The sequence below is a fragment of the Thunnus maccoyii genome, chromosome 1, assembly GCF_910596095.1.
Source record: "Thunnus maccoyii chromosome 1, fThuMac1.1, whole genome shotgun sequence".
Lineage (NCBI taxonomy): Eukaryota > Metazoa > Chordata > Actinopteri > Scombriformes > Scombridae > Thunnus > Thunnus maccoyii.
In genome coordinates this window covers 6,349,533-6,367,418 of record NC_056533.1, presented here as the reverse complement: position 1 = coordinate 6,367,418, position 17,886 = coordinate 6,349,533, and the positions used below count along the sequence as shown (strand labels likewise).

The 17,886-nt window shown below is 40.0% G+C and overlaps 1 protein-coding gene across 7 annotated transcripts in view; it reads right to left on the bottom strand.

Annotated features, from left to right (window-relative positions):
* The window catches only part of dpy19l3 (dpy-19 like C-mannosyltransferase 3), a 60,979-nt gene that overhangs the window by 30,743 nt on the left and 12,350 nt on the right, over positions 1–17,886 (bottom strand). For 6 of the 7 annotated variants that reach the window (XM_042406191.1, XM_042406182.1, XM_042406166.1 and 3 more), the window contains 9 exons: positions 13,940–14,061; positions 13,174–13,319; positions 9,773–9,896; positions 9,403–9,537; positions 8,655–8,786; positions 7,924–8,025; positions 7,372–7,445; positions 5,723–5,881; positions 2,724–2,855 (listed from right to left, as the gene is read on the bottom strand). In XM_042406191.1, coding sequence (XP_042262125.1) covers positions 2,724–2,855; positions 5,723–5,881; positions 7,372–7,445; positions 7,924–8,025; positions 8,655–8,786; positions 9,403–9,537; positions 9,773–9,896; positions 13,174–13,319; positions 13,940–14,061 — 1,126 coding nt within the window. The remainder of the gene's footprint in view (positions 1–2,723; positions 2,856–5,722; positions 5,882–7,371; positions 7,446–7,923; positions 8,026–8,654; positions 8,787–9,402; positions 9,538–9,772; positions 9,897–13,173; positions 13,320–13,939; positions 14,062–17,886) is intronic. The other variant, XM_042406174.1, reaches the window with a different exon arrangement.

The following is a 17,886-nucleotide window of genomic DNA, read 5'->3' as shown; positions in this document are numbered from 1 at the left end:
CTTGCTGGCTGACAGAAAAATTACAAGAAATTACTATCTGCACAAGAAAAAGAGTGAAAATGAGTAAATATAAACCATCTTTCCCCATTTTGTACTACATTTTATGATGGCATTAACGCACAAAATGTCCCAACAACTTCTTACATCCCTGGAATACCAACATTCTCCTCTATCTGTTCCTATGAAGATATTTGCTGTGGGTTGAAACCTTTGGACATAATCCATAGAGTAGTATGCCTGGGTAAGGCATGTAATGATTGTGCCAAAAAAAAAAAAAGCACAACAGCCTTGGGTTCAGTGGATAACTACTTTGCTGTTTTCTATTCCCATCAACTCCAAAATATTCACACACACGGGTCAGTTTCCTTAGAGGCACACATATTCTTCCATCAGCATTGTTTTCAGACATGCCCTATTTTGTGTATATGCAGGGTTTAAAGATCTCTTAACAACCAAAGAGACTGTTCACTAAGCCTCATCCCCCTTAGTTACTGTTTCTACACCTGTCAAATTTTCCATGATCACACAGCACATATGCAGCTTACAATGATAACCGTGGCAGATTGCTTTTTTTTTTTTTTAAACAATGTGACCTTCATGTCACAAGGTAGACAAAAGCAGCCTTCTCATTTGTAGCCTTCAGCCATCATTTTTGCCATCTGAAATGACTGCTCTTGCTGGCAGATTTTATTAGCTGCAACTAGCTTTCTGATTAAGCAGACAATGATTTCTGTAGAAGACATGCAAATAAAGAAACAGCACTGTGCTTGTATTGTAGTGTAGCGCTAGTTAGTCCTAGTATTATAAGTATCATAAGGAAAAATGTTAAATCAGAGAGTTATTTAAATTGAATATGAACTTGTTTAGTGCAGCTTAGCTTAAATACTTGTTGGTATTTTCAAACATATGTTTCAATTTTAATATTACAAGATAAAGGCTTTGAGGATGAGGACTAACCAATGTGTTTGGAAAATGTAATGTTGTCTTGGGTAACATTGGCCGGATTTGTTGGAGTGTGTTTGTCCCCAAATGTGTAAGGAGCAGGATAGAGCTGCTACACATTAGCATAAACTCTTATAGCATCTAGACCGACTTCCACCCAGTGGGGAAATACCACACAGTTTGTTTTTTTGGGTTTTTTTTTTTAGTATTTTTATCTAACTTGTAACCTCACAAACTAGTGAAGTTACAAGTTAATGTTTCTTGGCCTTGGACATACCACTGAGTTACTATTGTAGATAGTAAACTGGTTAGCCAGGCATGCTTATTATTGCAGCTTATGTAGATAAACACTATTCAGTCCATTCCTTACATTTTTGCTCTTGTGTTCTTGGTTTTAGAAGAGAGACAAAACAAGACATCACCCTCCAAAAAAGAGCTGGCCCAATATATAAGCGAACTAAGCGCCTGCCCCAAGGGCTGACTCACACTGTCTCAAAATGTGGGTATCCCCCTTAACTGCGATACTATTGCAGCGACAGCCAGTACTAGGAAACCCCCCTAAGGGGCCCGATCTCATTGGTGTCTCTGTGAGTCACAGATACATAAGTTTGTTTGGACTCACTAACATTACGCAATATAGAAACAGATTATCCGTCCAGGAGTGAAAAAAGAAAGAGGAGGAGGAGAAAAGAAAGCAGGACAGTGTTAAGTGGAGCAGATAATGACAAATGATGATAAATGATGATTGATTACAGTAAATGGTCAGCCAAAAAGTAAGTTAGCAAAGATACATTATGTCATGTAACATGTAGCCTATAGCTAGCATTTTAGGAGTTGGCAAGAACTTGACTAATGCTATCTAGCAAGCTAACATATACATATATACACACACAACACACACACACACACAGACACACACACACACAGTAGTTCTGTTTATACTACTTTTTGGAGTCCGCTTGGAGGACATGTTCTACACATGCGCAGTAGAAATACAAGTAGTGCTTGTAGTGTAGTGGCCGCGCAGACTACAACAAATTGGAGGTATGCGGATGTCCACACAGAGCCTACACGTACACCCTCTGATGACAAAATTTACATCACATGGACCCTAGCGCACCCTTGCGCACCCTTGCATAGGCCTACTCACAGACAAGTAAAGTACAATTTCGGATTAAGGAGGGCCCCCAAAGAAAACCTTGCTTAGGGTCCCCTGTTGTCTAGAGCTGGGCCTGCTCTTAAAATTCTTGACAGGTCTGTTGTGCTTGGTTACGGTTGCTAAGTCTATGATTGGACAATTGCTGTTACAGGTAAGTGAGTTGAGTTCAAAGAATGATCAATTTTGGTCTTTGTAGTGCATAAAACTACAGGCATTGACTCATACAGGTTTGAAAATTTGGTGTGTTGGTAATACAGTGTGGTTCAAAGTATTAATTATCAGCTGTCCAAGTTCATCAGGTCTTTATGTCCATGCTGTGAGTGGTGTCACCATCCAATAGACTGAGGCCCTGTGGGGTGGGATGGGATGGGATGGTGCTTGGTGTGTAGAGCTGATCAAGGCTAAAGTGGACTGTTCAGACACTTGGTGAACAGCTTTTGAGTGGCACTTGGATTTCAGCATCTGCTCACAAGTACGCACAATCAAGCAGTCAAGAGGAAAAGTACATTTGAAGAGTCCCTGTGTAGGAATTAAACCAATGTGACTGCTTGGAAATGTGTATGAATTCGGGTATCTGCTTGTATATGAGCATGCTATTACATGTGCATGTGTATGAGCTCACCTCATAGTGCTGAAAGCCAGGAGTCCAAAGAACAGTGTATGCAACAAATTATAGGCCACATCTGGACGAAACGTCACCACTCGCCCCTCTCCAGCTCCTTTCCTCTCCTCGACTGAACCTACTTTAGGCCTGCTGAGGAACAAACAAAAAGGCAGTGAGACAAAACAAAAACAATAATACATAAAACATTACAGCCAGACAGTTGTGAAGAGAGGCAGAAGGAAGGTGGGTGGAATTGATATTCAGATTATTCAGATTTCACTGGTTATTATTCAGTTTTCATTAGCTGTTTGCACATAAGCGGACACGCAATGATGCACACCCACGGACGTTGCTGTCTGCAGGAGTCAGCACACAGACAAACACAAGGCCCGAGGGCAATGATGTAACTCCTACGATCTGGCCTCCTGCACTGAATCAGACGGACACTTGCTCCCATTTGAATACAAATCCAATCTGGCTCTTCCTTCTATGTGAGGTGGGGTAAACTGGATTACATTAATTCTTGAATTGGCAAATAGCCCTTTGTTCTATGAGGTTAGTATTCCAGCCCTCCGACAGCAGAGGGCGAGTTGATATGCTAATGTGATTAGTTCAATGCGGCCCCTCACCTTGCACCACAGGCAGATGAAGCTTTGAGAGGCAGCTGGTAGACTTTTCTGTTTTTCAGAGCATGAAGCAACAATGCCATTACTAAACTCTGCGGTGATGTAGGGCAGAGACATAGGGAGGCTGACTACCACTGTGGCTGGGTTTCGGCCTCATAATGGACATCCTAATGTCTTCTTCTGAGCTTAATCTCCCTTTATTCTCTATCAGGGCTCAAACTCTCCATTCATATTCAGTTTACCACCTCCTTTAACCATATGGATGGTTAAAGGAGGTGGACACCAATATATGGATGGACACCAATGTGTTCATCACACCAAGTTTGAGACAGTAAATACTGACTGACACAAAGAGCCAACCTGAGCTGAAACTTTTTGAGTCATTTCTGTGAACAAAACAATTCCAGATATGCTTTTTAAAAAGGACCATGCTTTTCAATTTGGTTTAAAGGTTGGACCTTCGGTGTGTCTTTCTACATTGTTGGTAACATGTGTACAGACCAGAATGAGTGTTTAAAATAACATCATGCAGGTGGGAAATCCATTGAAAACTGGAATTTTCAGCATTTTTTTTACATTTAAACATCTCTGTGAAGCTGCGCAGAAAAGTGTTTAACCATAGGTCACAGAGGCTCACTGAGGAGCCAACACACACACCCCACAAATCTCAAAAATGCATTGTGCAAACCTGCACATCAAGCGAGTAGACCAATTGATCCATCTCTTGTCAGGAGGACAGGACACTGAAAGAGGTAGCCACGCAACCATCTCCTAACAACCCTTGTGTTTGCTATGTGCAACCTGGAGAACCTATTTCAACCTTAACAAGGACAAACCAGGACAAGCACAATAGGAGTAAGAATAAATTTAAAATATAGATACATAAACTAGACCAGACAGATAGTTTGTTGTCACTGTGTAAAATTCAGATGTAATTCATGACTTGAGTAAAATAGAATATAAATACTGTATGAAGAGAGGAAATGGGTAGGAAGTTTAGTACAGTACATAACCAACAATTTTAACCATAGAATATGTAAAAAAATATATGATTGTAACTTTATGACATACATGACATACATTGCTTCCCTAAATCTGTTTTTCTCCTCAAACAAAATGTTACCCAACATTAACATGTACACTAGGAAAAACATTAATATTATTCCCAACAATAATATGCCTTCCTGTGTCAATGGATTGTTCTCTACATCATTTAAAATTGAATAGAAACGTGTTGGAGTGAAGAGCGTTGAAACACACTGTAAAGTATCTTCAATCGTGGTGCATACCTGTTAAAACATGTAACAACAACAACAACGAAGCCATCTATAACATGCAAACCTCTGTCAAAGCCTAATAATCAAAATAACAATAATAAGTAAGCCAACAGACCAACAAGTCCTCTGAATTAAATGACCAAATATGTTGTCTGACCATGTGACTCCAGAACGACACATAGGAGCGTTTTCTAATCTTTAACCCCTATTGGCAGTAATCGGCAGGGCAACAGCATTTGTCTGTGCTTTCCAAAACTGTTACACGTCCTTGTTAAAAAATAATGATGTTTTATGATGTGACAACGCTGTGGTTAAGGTCTGGTTAGGTTTAGGCACAAAAACCACTTGGTTAGGTTTAAGGAAAAATGATGGTTTGGGTTAAAATGATCACTTTGTTAAGGTTAGAGAAACATGTGGTGTGGATTAAAGCTACTACTTCTTTAAAGTTAGACCACCTTCGTCGTCATGGCTACAATAATAACCACAGGGTTATGGTTAGGGGATGCTCGTAGTCAAAAAAATTTTTTACTGTCCCGACTCAGTTGGAAATGTGACACTTGCAGTTAGAAACAGGAAACAAACAGCAGTCTCCTGTTGCTAAGTCCACTGTTGGGTTATAGCCTCCCGCCACCCCTCCTCCTCCTCTGAATGAAGAAAATTGTCAACTTTAATATACTGTATGTCATCTGAACTGTACCACTGCTCCAGGTCATAATCACTTCGGCCACTGGATGGCATCTGTCACTCAAACGTAACTATGGGTCGTTTTTGGGCAACTGACAATACAACCTATTGTGTAATTTTTCATGGGAAGACAGTCTCCAGTAAACGTTACTTTACCGAAGAGCTACAATAGGACAGCCAAAGTTTGGCCTGAAGGTTGCCATTTGATAATTAACATCAACAAAACGGAAGTTTGTTTTATGTTTGTTTTGAGAAATCATGCAGAGATTCTTCTTTCAAGTGTCTGGTTCATTTCAATATTACAGGTAAATTACCTCCAGCACAGAGCAACAATGAGCTTTTTTTCATGTGACAGCGAGAAGTTTCATAAGTTGTACAAGGTGGTTCATGCTTTCTTTCCCTCCCCTCCGTGTTCCTTTCTGTCACCTACCTCAGTTTCTGCAGTGTGGCCACTGCCAGCATGCCGCTGAGCAGCAGCAGCGTAAGGACGTAGGGGTACAGCAGCAGAGTACCAGCCAGGCGCTCCAGTGTGTCGAGGGGCAGCAGGCCAAAGGCTTCCTCACAAAGATACAGACTGGCATCGAAATCCCTGCAGGAGGGAGAGGAAGGGGAGAGAGGGAGGAACGTAACAAGTGAAATGGGACATAAAAGAAATGACACAGGGAAGAAGCCTGACTTGCTCTCAATATATACATAGAAATATATTAAAGTTAGACACCTTTTGTGTCCACAATGTAGCAATCACTGAATTTTCTCTACATTTCATAAGATTCTCTTGTTTCAGCTGCTTTCTAGGCAGCCTGACTAACTGAAACCTGTCCCCTGCTGAGGGATGTGTCACTTACACCGCAAGTTTGCTGATATTGGCTAACATTACACAACATAACCTCCTGATCATACCAGACCAAGTAAGGCTGAAGCAGCAAAACTGAGTGAACTGAAGTATTTTATTGCTACTAAAGTAAATTTTTCACATTCTTTCATTTAAAGTTTCGATCAGTGGCACTTATACATTCTTCAGATTATTCCATATAAACAGAAAACTTTTATTTGTGTTTTCTGAGACAGCTACCTGACAGAACAGCAATAGAAAAGATAAAACATTCATGAGCTCAATCCCAATTCAATTACCACTATATTGTATAAATCAGAAGGCTGAAAAACAGACATTTATATGAAAATGTTGCAGACTTTTCTTGCATGGTCCTACAGCAGCACAATGAAACAGATGATTAAAAGTAAAATAAAATCAAGGTATCCATGTTTCTTTATGTGAAGGTCTTTTTCTATTAAGCTAAACAGAAAAATCATACAGAAAATGCTGCAGAATGTGTTATCTCATTATGGCATGAATGTATAGTAATGTATTCACCTGTTTTCTTTATAGAGCACATTTTGCACTTCACCTTGGCATTATTGCTTCTGATAAACAGCCGCGGTAATAAATAATTAAATTGAGAATTGAGATATTACAAAATACGTTACGAAACTGAAAAGTTAAAAAAAAAACAAAGGAGACGAAATAAGCGAGTCGCTCAGCGAGTGAGAGAAAGAAGGGGGGGGGGGGGGGGGGGGGGGGGGGGGGGGGGGGTAAGGCAGAGATAGAGCGTAGAGTGAGCATTTCATTTTCCACAGCCTCCTGAATAATTGAAGGGCCAGTTGTGTGGTGTTGGGTTGTGAGCCGTGTTATCTGCCAGCCCGGAGCAGCTATCCAGTGGCTGAGCTGCTCAACAAACACACACACACACACGCACAGTATCTGATCGATGGGAGGGCTGTTGGCGTTACCCTGCCATCTATTATTCACACACACTAACACTCCAGGTTCTACAACACTGGTGCTTAGAGAATAATACAGTCATGCTGGATCGAGTCAAAAGGTGTGTAAGGGTATGTGTGTGTGTGTGTGTGTGTGTGTGTGTGTGTGTGTGTGTGTGTGTGTGTGTGAAGAAGAAGACTGCAGACTTATGCATGTTCTTGTGTTTTATACGAGCGCTGTGTGACTGTGTACAACATAAGAAGCACATGAATCTAGTATGTTTGTGTTGTATTTATGCTTCTGTGAGTGTGTGTTCATACCTTGTGGGCCCCAAGGCAAACTTTGACTTGATGAATTTAAAGATGTGCTCATCTGATTTCAGTTGAAGTGCTTTCTGTAAATAGACACACACACATAACACAGATAAGGTCATCTTGTCAGTGGTAAAGATCAGCATAGTGACTTGTATAAAATAAATAAATAAACCAAGTTGAGATCTTTTGGCGAGCTTACATCATCCCTACGAGTTTCAGACATACCAGAGGAGGAGGGAGGTGGGAGAGGAGGGGAGGATGAGGGAAGGGAGAGCGTGGTAAGACAAGGGAGTAAAGCAGCAGTAAGGGAGGAAAGGGTGGAGCAAAGGAAGGAGAGGAGGGGAGGCAGAGAACAAAAAGAGAAAATAAAAGAGCAGAGAGGACAGGTGGAAGCGTAAGAGGAGATAGGGAGAGAAAAAGGGGCTGCAGTGAGTGAAAGGGAAACACATCAGAGGATAAGGGAAGAAAGGCAGAAAAGGATGAGAAGGGAAAGGAGGTAAGAGGACAGAAATGGGGAGGAGAGGGAGAGGAGCCAGACAAGAGGCAGAGGAGGAGCACCTTGGTAAGATAGTTGATGGTGATGGTGAGGAGGAAAACCATGGCGCTGTGGAGAAGCAGTTTGCCCAGACGAACCAGCAGGCTTCCTGTCTTCAGACCAGACTGGATGAGCAGACAAGGGATCAGTCAATACATCTGTAATATTCTCAGCACTGATTTATATGTAGAACCCTGGAGAAAGCAACATACATGTTCACTTGCACACGTAATCTATCCATCTAGACATTAAACACTGTCTGCCATCGCTGAGAAAATTTACAAATTACACATTCTTCGAAACGAATAAATCACTTTAGACGCTGAAAACATAGAGATGTTACATACATGCCCATATCATAATAAGTCATTTTATAAGAAGAACATGTGGTTGCACAAATTATTTAACTCTCACCTCATTTCTGATTCTAAACCATCCTCCATCTTTCTCTCCATTCTTCTTTCATCCTGTCACATTAAATTTCTCTGTAATTGTTACTGATATGATCTGATTTAACTAAATTACACATCAAATCAATCTCCAGCATACAAACTGGAATCATCTCTCACAAAAAAAACTTATGTAGCACATCCCAATCACATCAGATAAGATTCAAGTTAATCTTTCATCTGTTTTGCAATCAGGCTACCACAACTGTCTTGATTTATGTGTCTGACTTGATACACACACACACACACACACACACACACACACACACACACACACACACACACACACACACACACAAACTGACCTGGCAGTGCCTGATGAACAGCACGGCTACAATGAAGCTCAGTACCAGTGATCCCAGTATCATGGAGTTGCAGAACTGGAGGAGCCACACACTCAGCAGACCACTCACTTGAACAAGGTACAGCGTGGTCACCTGGAAACACACACAAAGTACTATGATAACACATGGGTGGGTAATGTTTTGAGTATGAAACACCAGTCATCCAGTATCATCCCTGTCACATGACTGCAGACACCAGTGGGCAAAGAACATCCTATAAGTGTATAGTAGGGCTGCACAATTAAACAAAAGCATAATTCTGTTGTGTTTGGATTAGCAGGAAGATCCACTGCATTGAAGAAAACTCTCCTAATTTCTCCCTAAACTGCATCAACAGATGACACGGATGCATTACACCATGTGAAAACCGTGCAAACCGGAAGAGGGGGACAAGACATAGATGTAGATAAATCTAGCGTGTGTGAGAGGCGGCGAGGTAAAGTGCGGTGAAAGAGTTTTTTAGGATCAACAAATATGTTTCACATTCAGCAAAAACTTGTGATGGTGAAGAAGAACAAATCAACCCCCAGTCCTGACAAAAACACAGTGCTTGCACCATAAAAAGTTGTGCAGAACTGGATTCAAAGACGATGACGACAGTTAAAAGCACCTGACATTAATTTGCAAGCAAAAGTGACAACACAAATTTGTACAATCGCCTGAAATGTCACCAAAAGGCTAGAAAAAACTGGCCTTCTTGCAGCCATACCTGTGTGGTTGTTAGGAAGTCAGCACAGTCCAGGGTGTATATAATGAGAGCCTGAACAAGTAGGATGAATTGGTTGAACTGCCACGTCAGACAGAAGCAGAATGTCGTCACATACATTAACCACACCATCACCTTCTGAGGAATGAAAGGCACACAAAAACACACGGGTTAGATACTTAAACTGGATACTAATGGCATATAGACTCATTCCTGCTGTGCTGCCAGCTCTTTCACAGATTGTAGATTATTGAGCGGTTGGGTTGGGTGTGCCAAGTCAAGGCCAATCAATGTAGTGGTCAATAGCTTTGATCTAGAGTGAGTTTGTTGTGTGTGTGTGTGTGTGTGTGTGTGTGTGTGTGTGTGTGTGTACCTGTTGTAAGGCAGTGAGCTGAGGCCTGAGATAACACGTGATAGCAGTGACCTGTAGTGCTAGGAAAGGTAAAGACCAGTTCTCTCTGAGGGAGATGGTGAACTCAACACGAGTGGTGTCTACCCTGAAAAGGAGAGAGAGGCAGAGATATAGGTTGAAGATAAATAAAACCTATTTCAAAAATGATATATCAAAATGTCTATCTCACAACTAAGGACATAATCAGACTGGTCAAGCCTGAAGGCTAAACAATCAGGCATAATGTAGTTTCCCTATTATACAACAAAACAAATATACAGAATAAAAACTCTTAACACACATTTTAGATCATGTCAGCTTTTTCCGTAACTTCTTTGTTGTACAACTCTGTGACCCTCCATCCTCTGTATTGATCCAAAAGAACAAATGCCAGCAGGGTTTGAGCTTATTTCAGCTTTCAGACCTCTTCCAAAAATCTTGCTTAAGAATGCAAAAACAGCACACACCAATAACCCAGTGGAGCCACAGTCTGTTAAAGGAACAGTTCCACATTTTAAGAAATACACTTATTCCCTTTCTTGCAGAGAGTCTAATGAGAGGACCGATACCAATCTCATGTCTGTACACTCAGAATGAAGCTAGACGATTAGCTTAATTTAGAATAAAGACTGACAGCAGGGGGGATTAACAGATAGCCTGGCTTTGTCAAAAGTTTCAGCATCCAACTACCAGCAACTCTAAATGTGACTAATTAACAGGTTTTATCTTGTTTGTTTAAATCAATACCCAAACAGAAAATTTGTGGTTTTACGTTGAGTTATTTCACATTGTAAGTGTTCCTCAGCTGGGCCACTGACTTCCTGGGGTCTCTGCTGGTTGTCTGGCAACTCCATGGTGATGACAAGACTCCAGGAAGTCACTAAATATTCAGATTACATTTAACGCACAACCGGTAATGTGTAAATGCTGAATATCTAGTTTGGATTTCACCTGCAGAAATGTACTTGTTCCTATAAAATATGACAAGAGCTTGCTAATTTCCAGTGTGTCAGTCTTATTTCTGTCACTGACCATCACACTTCACAGGAGTGAAAGACTGCTACAGCTGGACCACAGAGTTTGTACATGTGTAATAGATCGAGTCATTTTGTCCGTCTACAGCAGACTGAATCATTTACCACTTTCTTGGTCCACTAATCACCAAAATAAAATCTCAGTGAGAATAAAATGTCATGACCTCAGTTATAAACTGCATCAAGACAAAGAAAGGTTATGTTTGCTATTTTATGGGTGGTTTCAACGTTTGTTAAGTAAGCATTCTATCTATATTCTTTCTATGCACTCTCGCCCACTTGAGTTAAGCCAAAGATTTTCCCTGGGGTGATGTACTGCTCTGTCTGTCTTTGTTTGTCATTTACAAGCACTTTCTACCATTTTTCTGAGTGCCATTTTTCACTCCGGAGGGCTATTTTTGAATCAGTGTTATTAGTTTCACAGTAGTGCTGTTGCTTCAGGACAAATCCACCGCTGCTAATGGTCAACAGCAGTCCACAGAGATCTCTCTCCAAAATTTTGCTGGTGATGGGGTGCACATATCTTTTTACCCCTATACCTAAACTAAGTCCTTAACTGTGTTCACACTACTAGAGACCAAATAATCAGGGATCCAATAAAGCTTCTAATCAATCCATCACTGAATGTGGCATATAGAATTTTACTGCTTGTTTCACAGTCCAACAGTGTCACAAGCTGCCACAGTAAGAAAAAAGGACAACACATCAAGTTTTGTGCTCTCAGTTAATTCATATTGATTCTGTGAGTTGAGTGCTTTGCAGGATTTTCATTTTTCAAGGACTGTATATTATTTCGCTCCAAACCATGAGGGAACATAATGATCATCTGATGTAGGAGGAACATCTATTAAAACTGGCTCATTGACAGATTTTAGTTTAATCAAACTGATTTATGTTCCTTGTGCACAACAAATGAGGATTGAATGTGAACTTGCACATTCAACTATTGTGTGAACATTCATTGATCTGCTGTCTTAAAGAAGCAGCTCCTTCATGCTCTATCTGTTAATGTGCCCCTTGGCCACATAATTAGTCTCTTTGATATTCCTTATCATTGTTATGCTGATGACACACAGTTGTATCTGTCTTTTAATGGCAATAACCCTATTAAGATAGACAATCCTAAACTGTGTTAGTGCAATAACATAATGGATGTATCAACATTTTTACAACTGGAGTATGACAAAACAGAAATTATTTTTTGGCCCAGATACTGTAATGCAGAACTGCTGAAATATGTTGAATTTAGTGTAAAAAATTTAGAAGTATTTTTGATGTGCCTTAATTTTGACTCCATTTTAAATCACTTGCTCAGTACAGTTTTTTTTCAACAAAGTAACATTGCATCAATCAAATCCTTCCTTCAGATAAGTAATCTTTACTTTACTGGAACATCTGCTCATCTGCCTCAGCAAATCTTCTCTAGCTTGACTCCAGCTGGTCCAGAACCTTGCAGCGAGGCTTTTAACAAAAACTAAATGTCGATCCTCAGTATAAACCTCAAAATTTTTCTCATGACAAGGCACAACATGGCCAGGCCTCTCTATACGTAAAGAAGGTGCTGTGCCCTCTGACGTCTGGGTGGAGCCAGGGCAGACTTCTGGCTGTTCCAAGATCAAGGCTGAAAACTAAGAGTTTGTTTTTGCTCCTCAACGAAAGAACAACCTCCTGCAAATTCTCAGAGAAGTCTAATCAGTGCTCATTTTTGACAGGCATCTTAAAACCTATTTGTTTCCTTTGGCTTTTTTTTGATTTTTAACTATAACTTTTTTGTTGTGGGTTGTACAGGTAATTCTGCTTGTTTCTCCATCCTGTAAATCACTTTGTATCTTCTGTGTTAAAAAGTGCTACATAAGTGTAGAAAGAGTTAAACCGCCTTAACAGGCACCCCTATTTTGGGCACAAGCCTGAAAAGACACTTAAAATAAAATGGTTACTATCTTTGAACACTTTTGATTACAGTCATGATCCTATTTTCTTCTGAAAGGTAACTCATTGGATTTTACTACCGACAAGTCAGAAGTAATCAAAGTGATACTAAAGCAAAATGTACAGAGGCACAAACATGGTAAACATGTAAGGCTTTTAAGAGTACTGTTCTGTTGTGTATGCACTCCTGTATCTTGAAATGGTTTACACAGATACAATCATAAGGCTTTGTGCAAACAATGTACAGTTTGTCCAGCTCGAGTGAGGATTCTCCTGAAATCCCAAGTCCTCCTCTTACAATGACAAGTAAAACTGCCATAACAGAGCCAAGTGCATGTCTGAGATGGACAAAACACCTTTCTCCACTCAGTGTCTCTCTCACACACACACATGACACGCAAACACACTGTTATCACCCACCTGTTGAGGATGTACCAGACCCCAGTGAGCACACCAGCCAGCCAGGAGCCAGACAGGAGCCATGCTGTGAGGTACAGAGCGATCACATACACCGCTTGGAGCGAGAACACTGTGTAAATATAGAAATATACTGGCTCCAGATATGACTGGTCCACACACACACACACACACACACACACACGCACACACACACACACACACACACACGCACACACACAGAAACCATTAGTTCGTTAGACATTGTAAATGAAGACACACACACACAGTTGACTACAGGGACAGTGACTGACTCGGGCACTGTGACATTTTCAAAGTTTAGTCTGATATTTCACTCGCCAACATTCTTGTCACACAGCGGGATCCCTGATGAAGCCGCACATCTGTTTCTCAGTTAATTGATTAGCACATACAGAAACCTTTTCCTTCAGTGAGACAAGAGCAAGTGTGCTGAGCCATGTCAGCTAAAAACACCAAAATGTAAAATGGCACAGCACTTCAAATGCCTGACAATCTCTTAATACGATTATCCTTCATTACAGTAACTTTGATGGCTAATCATAATGACAAAAGAAAAAAAAACAGTTTTCACAATACTGGAGTGTCACATTAGATTTTGTACACAACGAGAATGCTTTATTTCATGGGGCAAAATGACAAGAAAAGTCACAGAGGCAGTTAATCATTTAATAATTGTGGCTGCCATTACTGTGATCTTTAGTGTTGTACAACCCCACTGTGAATAGCTGACAGCTGAGTGATGTGTTACCTGAATGGGCAACAATCTGTAGAGAACACTGAGAAAGACCTCTTGGTAGATATTCATTCGCTGTAGGAGATTAATGGTCCTCTTGGATTCTGTCAAATTGTCATGGATCAAATCTGAGAGCCCTAGAAACACAAAACACACACACACACGAACACTTTTAAAATGCCACCATTTCTCCACATTGACATTGACTGATAACGACTATTATTGGCTTTGTGACAACCAGAGAGGAATGAATGTTCCACAAAGCTCACTTTTCTCATTTACTGAGTATGGTGCTATTAAAAGAACAATAACAGTGTTTGAAATGTCTGTCAACCGCTAAGACCAGTTTGGATTTAATTCCATAATTGCTGAAAGCACAAAAGATGTCTGAACACATCAGTGCATTCAACCTGAGAAAAATTCAATTGCTTTGTTCTGTTGTGCTGCTTTTGTAGCAGAGATGGGTCACCTAACCTACAGCAAAGACCACATCTGCGAACATCATAAACATGAATACACCTCTATAAAAGTATTAACCTTTAAGAGCTATTTCACACAGCAAATTCTATATATTTAATTTAGTGTGACAATTGTTTAGGGATCTAGGAACTTAAGTGATCACAAGAGGAAATGCATCAAAATCTGGATGGTAGCTAAAATTATTTCTGGAGGAAACCCTGTATGAGAAGTTCTTCCAAAGATATTTTACTGAATAATTCAGGTTTAAGTCTGTTTTTTGTAAATTTTGAAAAATGTTCAGTCAATTATGGTTAACTAGTAAATTCAGGAACAGTGCAACATTGGTACAACAAAGTCTGAAATATAAGCGCACACACACGTTGCCTGACTGCTTACTTAACAGTTTAGCCAAATGATCTAACCCACTTTGTTTTAGAGGTAAAACTGAAAGTGAGCTCACCCATAATGTGGCTAATAATCCCTCATTGAACAGGAAACAATGTGTGAACAACTAGTGCATGCAGAGTAGCTGCAAGCCAAGTCAGCCAATAAAGAACACTTGGCTCATCGCTCTGTAAAGCTGATCTCAAGATTTAGACATGATAAGAGGTTCTTGTCAGGAAGATCATTTGAAACATTGCATGAAAATAACAAAATGGATCGTTATTACATCTCTGACACAGAATCGTGAAGGAGAATGACTGACAACGGGAATAAATGAAATAAAAACAAACAAAAAAGCTACCCACATGTGAATTGGTTAAATGTAGGGCAGAGGTGTTTTGCGGTTAGGGCAAACCTCAGGCTTGTAATGTGAAGTAATGGCAATGAGTAGACCAACGATATTATTAGTGACACTATGAAATGGGACCTAAGTTGTAATAACCCAGAATTATCCTTTAACTATAGAATTATCACACCATGGTAAAAAAGACTGGTGCTGACGTTATATGAGCTCCTACATACACTGGTGTCATTATTCCAAATTAGGCATTGGGTGCAATATCACTACTATGTGTTTGGTTTGACTAGAACAAAGTGTGACACCAAAATAGCAGCAGAGAGCTGAGTTTCTGCTGCGGGCTGGGATGTGTCATCCTGATCACTGCTGTGTTCTTGATCCATGTAAGACCATAAAAACCAGCACTGTTTTCCATAAACAAAATACACATAACCACCCCTGTACACACACACACACAACCCACTAGACTACCACTAGTCATTCATGTCTATCTCTTTCTTTCAAACTGTAATGTTGCTTCATCCTGCAGTGCAAGTTCCTCCCTACTTGTGCTTCCTTTGCTACTTTCCTTCTTTCCACCCTGCATGTCCAACTTCCATTTCTTTGCTCCTTCTTTCTGTCCTTCTTTCCTCCCTCACTTTGATCCCTCTTACCTATCTTAGCTCCTTAATCCTTCCCTTCTGTCCTTCATCCTTGCTTCTTTATCTTTCCTTCTTTTACTCTATTCATGCCCCCTTCCATCCTTGCTTTCTCTCTCTCAACTCACTTTTTTTTCCTTTTCCTACATCAATCTTTTATTTTATCATTTCTTCCATTATCTCATCAGCCCATTCATCCTTCCATTCCTATGTTTTTCCTCCCTCCTTTACCCCTTTCACTTACACTACTGCAGTTTCTGCATATCAAGCCATTCTGCTGTGTCTTGTGCTTTATAAGTGTGACAAGAAAAGAAGTGAACACACAGATTGAGGCAGAGGGGGAGGTCAGCCGGTCCCTCAGCTGATTAGCCTACAGCTCAATTATTTGCCTTAGTGGAAAATTAGTCCTGTTTCCAACTAGGAATTTAACATGATAATGGAAACAAAATAATTAATTTCCCTCAGACCAGACTGTGTGTCATGACTAACTGCAGTGATTTGTTTGCTCTGGTTAGAAAATGAAGGGGGGAAGCTTCTTCCTTCTTGTAAGAGTGGGTAGAGACAGCCATCTGGTGTCTCTATCCATGGAAAAAAAAAAAATTTTTTAAAGTATTGTAAGTTTTGAGATAATAGAAATCAATTTTTCAATAATTGAAGTAGTTTCACAAAACAACATTGTCAAAAAAGTGTAAAAATGCTGGGTTATATGTATTTGTTTTTTTATATTATCAGTTGTGGCCCTAATAGACCTCAGTTAATTACTATTCACTACTACTTTCTGTTTACAGTAATAACAGAGGCATTTTGACCATTTAAATTCCTTTGTAATTTCTGAAACAATGGGTCCTTGATTTCACACAGAGATAGACAAAAGCCTTTTGTCTCTTGCCAGTGATCGTCAATTTTTCCAGCTGAAATTGTGAGCCTCGCAGCTCTTCTCAGCTGCAGCTAGCTGGCTAATTAACCGTTAGTTCCATGAGTTTGTTGAAAATGCCGTCTTCAGCTGGCTTTTAAATGTTCCCAGCTGACTCATTTTAAAACAACAACCATGTGAAAGGATTTCATAGCTACATAAACATGCTAAACGACTAAGGCTAAAGCTGCTTGTCCCAGGAAAAAAGTTAGCCTCCTGAAAAGTTGATGAAGACACTGAAATACAGAAACAACACTGTTCTTGTATCGCAGTGCAGAGCCAGTTAGTTTGATAAGGAAAAATGCAAGAACAGACTATTATGTCGTTAACATAACCCTGTTTGGTTTTCTTAGATTACATACTTTTTCGCATTTTCAAACAGTATATTTTCACTTGTAACGTTACAACAGTATGGGCTTTTAGGATGAGGACAAACATACGTAGGTTTGGCAGAAAGCTTTCCACGGTTTTGTTGACCAGAGTTGCTGTGGTGTAAATTTCCCCCAAATCCAATAGAGAGCAGGACAGAGCTGCTAACGTTAGCCTAAACTCTAATAGCATCCAGGACTGGCTTCACCACTATGGAATACTACACAATGGATGTGCAAGTTATAAACCAGGATTTTTAATGTAGTTAGTTGATGATGTGGTTTTTAGCCATGGAAGTAACACTAGGTCACTACTGTATGTAGTAAGCAAGTTAGTCAGATATGTTAACAATTGCAGAGCTAAATAAGAGCAGATAAACACACTGTTAAATCCATTCATTCCAATTTTGTTTTTGTGTTTTTGGTTTTGGAAGCCAAAAAAAAAAAAGACACCACCCTTTTAACTCTTTAGTTAACAAGTATCTCCATTACTAAAGTCCCATGCACACCGATTTGTCGAAGAGAAATCCAAAGCTTAGTAAATCGTCAATTAGATGAGATGGTGAGAATTAGAGGGTGACCTCAATGGACTGTCTGACATTTGATAAATAAAAAGGACAATATTAGGTTCATATATATGGCTGACTGCTTACTTTATTAGGTGGTAGCACCGGTGCTAGCAAGCTAAAGATTTCAGTAGCACAAAGAAGTAGGACACACACAGTGGACGGTTAACGTTACATACTGTTTATATCCTGACCCTTCATCAGATCCACTGAATCAGTGAAATAGGCACTCAGGTACTTTTTATAGTCCTATGGAAACTGTCCTCCACTACAGGG